Genomic DNA, 12,142 nt, shown 5'->3' with positions numbered 1-12,142 from the left:
AGGAACAAGATTGCACCACAAAGTAGTTAGCAGCCTGGAGTCCGCCGAGGAATTCCTCTTGAGGAATCTGCCACAGTGAAATGAAGGGGAGCTGTGCAATGGCCCTAGCCTGGGGCAATATAATGGCAGCGCACATCACGTATTTCTTCTCTGGCTTTTTTTTCACTCAAAGCCACCCTTAACACAAAAACGCTCAGTGCTGCCTTTGGAAAACATCCAGGCTATGGGACAAGAATCACAGAGTTTCTCTATTCCTGTGGATCCATGGTTCGACTGTTGCTACCTGGAGTGAGAGGGGCAGGTTCTACTCCTGCTAACTTCCAGTTTTCCTTTTCTCTAGGTGGGAGGACCCAGAGCTCAGAGACAAAGCACACGCCTTGACCCTAACAAACAGAGCAACCATAACTCCGTGGTGGAGACACCCACTTGGAACGCAGAAGGTCTCAAGATTCAGCTCCTGGCATCTCCAGGAAGGGCTGGGAGAGAACCCCACCTGAAATTCTGTAGAGCCGCTGCCTGTCTGTGTGAGCAGCACTGACCTAGATGGACCAAAAGTCTGGCTCAGGATAAGACAGCTTCGTATGGCTTCTGTTAAAACTGAATAGAGGGTTGGTTCTGTTCTCAATGCAAGCTAAACAAGGGCCTTTACCATAGAGATGCAGGGAAAGAGCAAAACCACCTCTGCAGGTGTCCGGAGAGCATCATGGCCGGTGTTGGCTCTCATTTTAATATCCAACCTGGACAACTTAAGCGCTTTCCAATCTCTGTGCCCCACTCTCTCCATCATGGTCCTGTCGTCCAAGTGAAGCTTTCCTGTTTAGGGTGCACAGAATCTCTCCTTAGCTCAGTATGTCGCAAGCTTCCTTTTGTTCCGCGGACATCATGGCTGATTTGGCCATATTGCCAGAGACAATCCAAATGAGCGAAGCAGAGATAGCCTGGTGCTCTCCGCATGCAAAGCAATTCCTTTCTCCCCCGCCCCTCGCCCAACCCCACACATCCTCTTTCTATTCAGATGAGCAATAATCAGCCTTGGCCTGCATTTCATTCCTGTCACATTATTTCTGCTTCTGCTATGGGAAATTATAATTGCAAAGGGAGCAAGTTGCTAGGCCACTGGCTGACAAGAGCGATGTCACCTGAACACCTTGTGAAACACACAAATAATGTAACCTGAACAGCCAGGACTTAGTTCTGTACTGCCAAGCTGGGGGGGGGGGGAAACCCCAGCTGAAATGGAACCTGTCAGGCATGATATTCTGTTCAATCATGTGCAAGCTGGCAGGATGAGGGCCGGCATTGGAGGCAAGAGGGTAGGCAGAAAAGAGCAGCAACAGGCGGCCACCACTGCCTTGAAAGGGGGCAACCTTCCTTTCCCAAAAAGGCTCTTATGTGGAGATCTGTATCCCAGTCTGCGTCGGTGCTGAATCGGAAATTGTTTTTTACATATGAATTGTCTGGGCTTGTTTTTAATTGTCTTCATTGCTGATGCTTTTATTGCAAAATCGCTTTGAGACATTTCATGGGAAGCAATTCATAAATGGAATCAAACACATTTGTAACTGGCTTACCGACCGAACCCAAAGGGTGCTCATCAATGGCTCCTCCTCATCCTGGAGAGTAGTGACTAGTGGGGTGCCACAGGGTTCTGTCTTGGGCCCAGTCTTGTTCAACATCTTTATCAATGACTTGGATGATGGGCTTGAAGGCATCCTGAGCAAGTTTGCAGATGACACCAAATTGGGAGGGGTGGCTAACACCCCAGAGGACAGGATCACACTTCAGAATGACCTTAACAGATTAGACAACTGGGCCAAAGCAAACAAGATGAATTTTAACAAGGAGAAATGTAAAGTACTACACTTGGGCAAAAAAAAATGAAAGGCACAAATACAGGATGGGAGACACCTGGCTTGAGAGCAGTACATGTGAAAAGGATCTAGGAGTCTTGGTTGACCACAAACTTGACATGAGTCAGCAGTGTGATGCAGCAGCTAAAAAAGCCAATGCAATTCTGGGCTGCATCAATAGGAGTATAGCATCTAGATCAAGGGAAGTAATAGTACCACTGTATTCTGCTCTGGTCAGACCTCACCTGGAGTACTGTGTCCAGTTCTGGGCACCACAGTTCAAGAAGGATACTGACAAGCTGGAACGTGTCCAGAAGAGGGCAACCAAAATGGTCAAAGGCCTGGAAACGATGCCTTATGAGGAACGGATTAGGGAGCTGGGTATGTTTAGCCTGGAGAAGAGAAGGTTAAGGGGTGATATGATAACCATGTTCAAATATATAAAAGGATGTCATATAGAGGAGGGAGAAAGGTTGTTTTCTGCTGCTCCAGAGAAGCGGACACGGAGCAATGGATTCAAACTACAAGAAAGAAAATTCCACCTAAACATTAGGAAGAACTTCCTGACAGTAAGAGCTGTTCGGCAGTGGAATTTGCTGCCAAGGAGTGTGGTGGAGTCTCCTTATTTGGAGGTCTTTAAGCAGAGGCTTGACAGCCATCTGTCAGGAATGCTTTGATGGTGTTTCCTGCTTGGCAGGGGGTTGGACTGGATGGCCCTTGTGGTCTCTTCCAACTCTATGATTCTATGATTCTACATAAATCTGGCATATTCACGGAGCTCAGCCTTTCCCACAGCTCTTAGCCATGTTAGCTTGCTGATCAGCTACTTGGGATAGGGGGGGGGCAAGTAACAGGGGACGGCTCTTTTGTTCACGCTCTCCTTCTTAGGGGTTCACCCAGAAAAACTGGTGGTCCTCTGTTGTAAACAGGACACTGGGCTGGATGGACAGCTGTGGCCTGCTCCAGCAAGGCTCACCTTTTTCCTCTGAAAATGTCCAGCCACAATTCTGCGGTTGCCAAGGGTCTAAGGAGCAGCCAGGGGCAAATGCAGCACAGGCTGCCCACGTGTGCCAGGAGGCAGGGGCAGGAGATATGCTTGCCTTGGCCTATCTAGTGGGGTGCAAGTCAAGCCAGAGCTCCTTGCCGCCACCCCCAGCCTGACACAATCTAGCAAGGCAAGGGTCCCAGCCCCTTGGGCAGATCCAGTTTCTGTTGGGTATAGAGTTATGCAGTCTGAAAGATGGGACTGTGATCTGAATGGGAAAGGGAGGCAAAGGAGTAAAGCAGATTGGCCATGGCAGGACAGGGCTGGTCTGGGCCCCTTTGCTGGTTGGGATGTCACATGGGAATAAAAGAAGAAGCCTAGCCTAGCCAGGCAGCCACCTAGGGCACAGACCTCAGAGGGCAGCAGAACTGACCATTGAGGGACACCATTTTACAAAGATTAGTTTTTGTTGCATCTTACAAATTTCTGATATTTGACTCTGATTTTACATTCTGGAGAATTCCGTCATTTTTGAAGCAATTCATACAAAGGCATGTTTTTGAAAATTGAAGTTCATGATTCGGGAGCGGGGGTGCAAGTAGTTAGCCTTGCCTGGAGCACAAAATAGCCTGGTTCCAGCACTGAGTAGAGGCCCGTTGGTAGTGCATGAGACACTTAATCCCAGGGTTGTGGATTCGAGCCCCGCGTTGGGCAAATGTCCCTCCCAACTCTTATGATTCTTTGAGGTAGTCAGATAAGGGTGGGTGAGAGAGACAGACAGACAGAGAAAGAGAATGAATACAGGTTGACAGGAGGTATTCCAGCAACTTGTATGAGCCATGAGGATATCCTTAGGACCTGAATGATCAGCACATTTGAGGTTATGAAGGAATCCCATCCACCCCCGCCCCCACCGAAAGGTCACATGTTCTCCTTTAGTACATTGCTTCGCTTCACTTCTTGAGCCACATGAAGTTGAGGTCTCCCTGCATTCTGCTGGGAGGGCAATTGCATGGGGGAGTGGGAAGTTGGCCAGGGCATGATCTTGCCCTACTAGACAGCTCCCTTGCTACCACATCGTAAAAAATTCTCGCAGTTGGACAGTTTTGAAGAGAGTGGGCCCTAAGCCTGCCTTGGGCACTGTTTCCACCAAATTCATTTCAAAGACCAGGGAAGCAAGAGTTAAAGCACCAGTGTTTTGTAACCAGGTGATAGATGCAGAGAGACCAGCAGGCTTGTTTATCCTTTTTCTCTAAGCCCCTTGGGAGAGAGAATGACTCAGGGCCAGCCTCCCTGTGGAAGAGGAACATTTTCTTAGCAAGCACTCCTCATACTGGTGTTAGAAGTACTCAGGTTTCACAAGTCAATATTCTTTTGCTCTATAGCTCCCACCCCTCTTTTTTGGTTACATGCCCAAGAAGTCACTTCTCCTTCATCCAGAATCACGACCACAATCAACTCTGTGTGTGTGTGTATGTGTGTGTAGAAGAGAAATAGAAAATGAACTTATTTGCAACAGATTAGGATAGTACAGATTAGGATAGTAATCTGAAAGGCCCAATCCAGAATTACCTTTTTGGGAAACCTCCCACTAAAGCAAGGCAGCCCCCCCCCCCATATCCAGCTTATCCAAGGGCACAACAATATCGCCCCAAAGGAAACTTCAGCTGGTCAGGCTCACTATCTGGGTAATTCGAGAGATACAGTTCAACTCACCACAATTTCTCTTGCACTGAATATATACAAGAGACACCCCCAAACTTCGGCCCTCCAGATGTTTTGGACTACAATTCCCATCTTCCCCGGCCACTGGTCCTGTTAGCTAGGGATCATGGGAGTTGTAGGACAAAACATCTGAAATGCCGCAGTTTGGGGATGCCTGATATACAACAAGAATATTACAATCTTGTTGCCTTTGGGATCTGCTGTTGTTGCATTTTACTGGAATAAAAATTAGAAAGATGCATTTAGCGTATGATGCTCTATCATTCCATCTTTTGGTATGGATTTTTTCCTTTTTCTTTTTTAAACCACACACATGGAAACCATATTCCAGCCTTCTGGACAGGGAAGCCCACCGATGAAAACAAAATCAATATTAAATTGCATCCTGGACTGAACTCACTCACAGAAGGAAGATTTGTGTGTTTGTTTAAAAGCCCCCAGAGTTGATCTTCCAACACTCCGCCATATCCCACTTCTCTCCAGAATTTCTCTTTCATTCCCAAAAGGATACTGTCAAGTATGAGCTTCTTAAGTGACTGGTAGGCAGAAAGATCTTGCATTACTTGGATCTTGTTGTCCGAAAAATCTACTACCTGGAGGTGGGGTGGGTGGAGAGAATACATAAAGATACCATCATAGGGTCTATTTGTATGTTTTTTCTTTCTGAGGAACCAAAAGGTCTTCTGTTCGAATTGGACACACGGCTGGAGCACAAACATGGGGTGTGCATGTGTTTAGAACAGCCTGCATTTAACCACTTGCTTGGTCGTCCTTGGCGATGAGGATTTAGCAGACGTATGTGTGAAATTGCCTGTAGGTGAGCTATCAGGCTTGCAAATCAGGGGAAGAGCACTTGGCTTTACCAGCCTGACTTGCTTCTGTGCTGGTAGTGGGGGAAGTGGCATCACTTCCCCTGTGGCTGGTACAGATGTTGTTCAGCCTCCACCACTGCTCTGCAGCCACTAAGGAATCAGGCTGACAAAGTGGAGAGAGGTTGCTCAGCTTCACCAGCCAGTTAGTTGACAGGGCTGCCAAAGCAGCGTGTTCTGTCTGTCTTTGCACTGGGCAGCCCAGTTGGCTCCTGCACCTAAGTGCTGCCCGATGTAGCTCCAATTGTGCCTGTTACAGGACCCAGAGCACCCTGGGCAAAAGAAGACAGTGGGTGTGCCTGAAGCTTGTACAGGAAAGGAAGAAAAGGGATCCTTTCCCTACCGCAGCCTTGTAAAGGGGATGGGGAAGAGACCAGAAGAGTGAGCATGGTGGCATGGGGGGGGGGGGGAAACGTTGCAGGGGAAGCTTAACATCAGCTGTGTTTCTTCCAACCTGGAAATTAGTTCTCTAGCCTGCTTGCAGCAATTTCTTTGCAGACTAGCAACTTCTGGGGGCTTAGTAACAAGGCCTGTTTTGAAACAACAAAAATATTTTGCAAAACAGCACTTTGGAAATTTTCTAACACTGCTTTGCTCCACTTGCACACATCTATGTTGAACCAGGAACTTCAGCATGCATACTGGAGCACCAATAAATGCAGAGAATTCTCCATGCCCTCCATAGCTGCCAAGTTATCCCTTTTTTAAAGGGATTTTCCCTAATGCTGAATAGGCTTCCTCACGAGAAAAGGGAAAACGTGGCAGCTATGATGCCCTCCATGCCGTGACAGGTTCTGAAAGGAACCCCTGAGATGTGCCTTCAAGGGAAGAGAGCAAACAGAGCACATTTTCTTGCCAATTTCAGCTACTAAAGACCGTTGCCACAAGATCACCAATATCTTGACATCAATTTCATTTCTTTTATATGCCTTCATGCTCTGTGTCAACCTTCTCTGCTCTCTATTAGGTAATATACCAGCTTGAGGCCCCAAAGAAATTTAGATCACAACTCCCTCTAAAGATGGCATTGTTTGCTCCCAACACATTTTGAATATAAAAATACTTTTGCCATGTTGGCTTAAAATTGCATCGGACAACTAGGCGATTCAAGGAAAAACCTTACATGGGGACCAGAGGCAGAACAAGATCGTTGGTGCTGCAAGGAACTTCAGAGAAAACTGGAGGCTCAACTCCATACAGGCTCAATGGGCTGAAGATTTCTAAGAAATGTCAAATGAAATTCCTTTCCTTACTCGCTTAGAATCTGGCTGGCTGGCCAGCTGCACTGAGGAGACCTGAACTCAAACAGAACCCACAAAATTCTTACTTGAAGATTCTTGGGTGGTTTGAAGTCAAAGTATGTGGTTAGTTCATTATGGGAAACGTTCAGGTCCAACAAGTAAGGCATGTAACTCACACATGAAATATCTGGAAATGAAAGAACACGGGGCAGGGGGGGATAAGTAACTGAATGTTAGGGCTGTGTGGACTCAGAGCTATGAAAACATACCTACTCTGCTATTAAGAGAACAATGTCATACACCCAGAATACACTATGCAAAATGAGTCAATTTGCAGGATTTTCCCCATTTTGCATATGTTATCCTGTGGTGTTTAACCATTATACATGTTCCTGCTCTGCTAACCATGAGGTGGTGAGGCAGGGAGAGACAAGGATCTCAAAAACACTGGTTGATGACAGCTGGAAGTGTTATTCAGCAATTCTGGTTTATTCCATTAAATGCTGTACACACGTGCGTAAGTTTGTCTTTGCAAAAAATATGAGCTAGAAACTGCTTCCTTTCCTTTTAAAAAGGAGGCTGAGATTCTTAGGGAGCTGAATTTTGCAGCCAATTCCACAACCGGCAGATTCCATACCTTGCAGGTTTCCTGTACACTCACAGGCCTCTGTACAGACCATCCCCTCTTAAGTGCTCAGGACTTCTCCCATCCCTCCTTACATCCTTTGCAGGGACCACTCTTATTTCCATTCCAAGCCACGTTGTAATGTTATCATTCTCATTGTTTTCTCCTCCTTTCTTCTTGATTTCCTTATACCTGAAAGAGCTTTACAGCCAAGAGACTTACAAAAGTGGCAGCTACGTACCATCTATTTTATTGTGAGAAAGATCTAGCTTCTCGAGGTGGACGTATCTGCAGAGAATGCTAATGTCACTTAATTTGCGGTCCTGTGGGAAGAAAACGGGGGAAAGAAGTTAGTTTCAAGAAGACACCAAGGCACAGTTCTGAAAATGAGGTTCTTCATTAACCCCCTAAAGTCTTTCCAAAAAGAATTCATCCCCTTGGGTCCCATTTGGTCACCATCCTCTCACCCACTGGGGCAAATTAACAACCTAATGTTCAAGTTCCACTAACATATGGTATATGGGAGCATGTCTGTGTCCAGGTACGGGGAGCCGGGATACACCAACAGGATCCCCAACATTAACTGAGCTCCCATTGCTTGGTCCCTGCTCCTGCCAACCTAGCAGTTCGAAAGCACATCAAAGTGCAAGTAGATAAATAGGTACTGCTCCGGCGGGAAGGTAAACAGCGTTTCCGTCTGCTGCTCTGGTTCGCCAGAAGCGGCTTAGTCATGCTGGCCACATGACCTGGAAGCTGTACACCGGCTCGGCCAATAACATGAGATGAGCGCCGCAACCCCAGAGTCGGTCACGACTGGACCTAATGGTCAGGGGCCCCTTTACCTTTACCTTACCCTCAGAGGCAGTATGTGCCTCTGAACACCAGCAGACGGGGATCAAGAGTAATTATAAGATAAGTAACTATACAACCTTTAAAAGGCATCTGGAAGTTTTTAATGTTTGATGTTTTATTATGTTTCTGTATATGATGGAAGCTGTCCAGAGTGGCTAGTGTGACCCAGTCAGGTGGGCGGCGTATAAATATGACGATGATGATCAAGAGAGGCTACGGAGCGCATCCCCTGCTTGTGGGCTTCCCAGAGGCATCTGGTTGGCCCCTGGGAGAACAGGATTCTGGATCAAATGCGCTACTGGCCTGATGAAGCAGGCTCTTCTGTTATGTTCTCAATTTGATCTGGAATCAGCTGGAAATCATTTATTTAAGAATTCTAACTTGCCATTTGGGGGTGCCCTGCCTTCATAAGAGGGTTTACAAAAAAACAAAGCACATAGCATAATAATAAATGAGGCTGCCTAATGAGATGTGTCAGACCGAAACACTATTATTGTTTTATGCAGCTGGGCAAAACATTTCCTAGCTATTTAATTCATTCCACTTATGAACAGTTTCCTATAAAATGCCTCAAAGCAACTTAGCAACCAAACCCTGCCTTTGGGACAGGGTTGGACACTCTTCCCCCACTGCCATGCAATCATTTCAAAATCAGATTAGTTTCAAGTAACATTGGTCCTTTGGAGCAGTTGAGTTCTAGGGGGCAGAGGGGATTTCTTAATGCAGCATCAGACCCAATGCCTCAAATATCACATATACAATAGGGGTATAAACACATGATCATGAACTCAAGTAATCAGTCCAGCTAGTAAGGCCAAGTTAAGGATTCAGGTGGGAGAGGATGTTGCTTGACCGCAAAACTATTTGCTATTAACTCACCGAAAGTGACAGATTGAGGTAGACATGTTCTGTGCCCGGGGCTGAACGCCCCAATTTTTGCAGGGCTTCAGCAGTCATTTCTTCAGTCAGCACGCCATCAAATTCCTCCTAAGAGAGAGAAAGGCAGAGTTTTGGTTGGGCTAAAATAAAGCCGGACAATCTCCCTAAAGAGGTATGGCCAACTGTGAGAGAAGATTAGGGCTCCAGCTGGGTCCTTTCCCCAGAGGAACATGACAAATACCTTTGCTCAGTCAGTGCAAAATAAACTGAGGGCTACATAGATGTATCAGGAGCCCATTTCCATTTTTGGCATACCTGCCATTTGGCAATTAGCTTATATATCTGGGTTTCTAACACTGTTTACAAGTGAGGCACGCAGCAGCCTCAGCGCAGGCTTGTAAGACCACAGACCAGGCAAAAGTGATGACCTCCAGCCCAGTAGAGAAGGCGATCCAATGCCAGGAGTGAGGTGAGGTTGCAGCCTTTACTAGGGATTGTTGCAATCATTGGGATACAACCCAGAAACTGGGAGAAGAGCAAATATTTTATTCTTATCTATGATAATTAGGAGGTCATCTTATTTATATAATAAAAGTGTTAGATCGGAATGGATGGCACGAGGCTTCAGGGATCCCCCACCAAGTCGCTGATCATTTCCACATCCAGGTAGGTGCAACAGCACTAAAGTGGTTGTTACACTAATAACATTACTTTGCCACGGATGCTCCTTGCTCAATAAAATCCTATTTCCAGTAACCATCCGCCTTGCCTCTTCTGGGGCCCTGGGATGCAGCTGGATGATGTAACACATGAAACAAGATCTATATGGCAGGCATGTCCAACAGGTAGATCATGATCTACCGGTAGATCACTGGACGTCTGTGGTAGATCCAAAGAAGCTCAACAACTTTGGCTTCCCTAAAAATGCTCAACATTTTAGCCCTTCACCCCCCCCCCAAAGGGCTTTCCTCCCACCTCAGAAAAGCTCAACAACTTTGACCTGAACCCCCTAAAAGGGGGTAGATCACTGCCAGTTTTTAACTCTGTGAGTAGATCACAGTCTCTTCGGAGTTGGCCACCCCTGCTATATGGCATTGCTAGGTCCTCGCCTGAAGCTTTCAGTATAGAGGTAGGATACCTTAACACACCCGCAGGTGCAGGCTCCATCTGGTAATCCTCGTGAGAATGAATGTTTCGTTTTATATAAGCATAAGTAGTTAATTTAACAATTGTATTAAGCAATAAAAACAAATCGGAAGCTGCCATAAATGAGGCCAGATCAGTGCTCCATCTAGGTCAGTGGCTCTCTGGGGTCCCAGGCAGCACAGCTGGAGATGCCAGTGGGGACAGAACCTGGAGCCTTCTGCATGCCAAACAGGTGCTCAACCACTGAGCTATGGCTCTTCCCAAACAGAAACATGGGAAACTGTCTTAAACTGAAGCAGACCATTGATCTATCCAGCTCAATACTGCCTACACTGACTGGCAGCGGCTCTCCAGACTTCCAGACACGGCTCTTCCCCAGTCCTGCTGGGTGATGCTGCCGGGGAATGAACCTGGGGCCTTCTGCCTGCAAAGCCTGGGAAAGCTCAGTGGGCAGAGCATGAGACTCTTAACCTCAGGGTTGTGAGTTCGAGCCCCGTGTCGGCCAAAAGATCCCTGTATTGCAGGGGGTTGGACAGGATGACCCTCGTGATCTCTTCCAACCCTGGTTGGCTATGGAAGAGTGTGCCTTTGGGGGTGAAGTCAAACTCAAACCATGGACAGTTACAGCGTCTGCTGTGGCTGGAGAGACAGAGATGAGAGAGACATGTTTTGTTGCAGCTGAGGCAGATGAAGATGCACATTGGCGTTTCTTGTCTCTGCGCTCCTCCCAGCGGCCCCTTCCAACTCTACGATTCTATGTTTCTATCCCGTGAGATACATGGGCTCTTCCCCCAAATGGGAACAGGAGAAGAAGCTGCCTTAGAAAGCGTCAGATTGCTCCATCTAGTTCAGTGTTTTCTACAGACTGGCAGCAGCTTCCCAGGATTTCTCCCAGCACTCCCCCCGGGGTTTTCTGCTTTTTTGCAAATTGCTTTGCAAACGCGGCATACAAATGTTATGGAGTAAATAAGTAAATAAATAAATAAAGGACGGCCGGGCACGCGAGCCCCCCACTCCATTCCCTTAACCCGTAATCCTTCGAGTAGCGCGAACCCGTCCTCCCTCCCCACCATGCAAATAAGCCTCCTATATTTCTCCATCTAGGCGCGCCTCTCCCGTATTTCTCCCTATAGGTGCGGGGTCGCCGTTCCCACCCCACACCGCTCTCCCGACCCTTCCCGTAATTATCCAAATAGAACGTCGACTGCGCCCACCGCCTCCCCGCGGTAATAAGGGTCGGGCGCTCCCGTAATTCTCCTTGTAGGGGCGCCCTTCCCAAACGAACCCGTGCCCGTAGTTCGCCGAATAGCGCCCCCCTCCCTTTATAGACAGACAGATACCAACCCATGTTAGGGGCGGCGGCGAACCCCCCCCCCTGCACCCACCTCCATGGGCTCGGGCTCCGGTTCGGACTCGGTGGACTCCTCTTCCTCGACGGCGAGCTCCTCCTCCTCGTCGCTGGAAGGGGCGCCGTCGTCCAGGCCTTCGGTGACGACGCCCCTCGGGAAGCGCTCGTCGAAGCGGCTGAGGAGGAGCGAGAAGGTGACAGACGGCGAGGTCGCCCAGGAGCGCAGCGGCAACGACCGGTCGTCATCGCCGCTGTGCGCGCTCCGGATCGCGGGTCGCCCGTAGAAAGTGGAGCGGGAATGCATGTTGGCGAAGGGGGTCCTTCTCTGAAGCGTGGCGGGGGGGCGGGGTGCCTCGGTCTCTCTTTCTCTCTCTCAGGGGAAAAGAGGCCGCCTGGGAGACGCCATCTTGTGTCCCTGCCGTTGCCCGGCAACGAGGCGGAAAAGGGAGAGCGGCGCCGCAAGGCCCGCCGGGAGTTGTAGTCGCCTTCCTCGCGCGAAAACGGCGCCCGGGAAGCCCGCACGCAGTGCATCGCGGGAAGTGTAGTTCGGCCTGTCAGAAAAGAAATGAGCGCGCGGGTTTCTAAATGGTGGCTTTTATTTGTTTATAACCACGGAACTTAT

The 12,142-nt window shown here is 48.2% G+C and overlaps 1 protein-coding gene across 2 annotated transcripts in view; it reads right to left on the bottom strand.

Moving 5' to 3' along the window:
• The window catches only part of LRGUK (leucine rich repeats and guanylate kinase domain containing), a 48,992-nt gene extending 37,026 nt beyond the window's left edge, over positions 1-11,966 (bottom strand). For both annotated transcript variants that reach the window (XM_088651752.1, XM_060279223.2), the window contains exons 1-5: positions 11,558-11,966; positions 9,027-9,134; positions 7,537-7,618; positions 6,757-6,857; positions 5,072-5,153 (exon numbers count right to left, since the gene is read on the bottom strand). In XM_088651752.1, the coding sequence (XP_088507878.1) occupies positions 5,072-5,153; positions 6,757-6,857; positions 7,537-7,618; positions 9,027-9,134; positions 11,558-11,824 (640 nt within the window). In that variant the 5' untranslated portion in view covers positions 11,825-11,966. The remainder of the gene's footprint in view (positions 1-5,071; positions 5,154-6,756; positions 6,858-7,536; positions 7,619-9,026; positions 9,135-11,557) is intronic.
• Between the last annotated feature and the right edge of the window lie 176 nt (positions 11,967-12,142).

Source organism: Zootoca vivipara, chromosome 9 (assembly GCF_965207765.1).
Source record: "Zootoca vivipara chromosome 9, rZooViv2.hap1.1, whole genome shotgun sequence".
NCBI lineage: Eukaryota > Metazoa > Chordata > Lepidosauria > Squamata > Lacertidae > Zootoca > Zootoca vivipara.
This window is presented reverse-complemented; position numbering and strand designations above follow the sequence as displayed.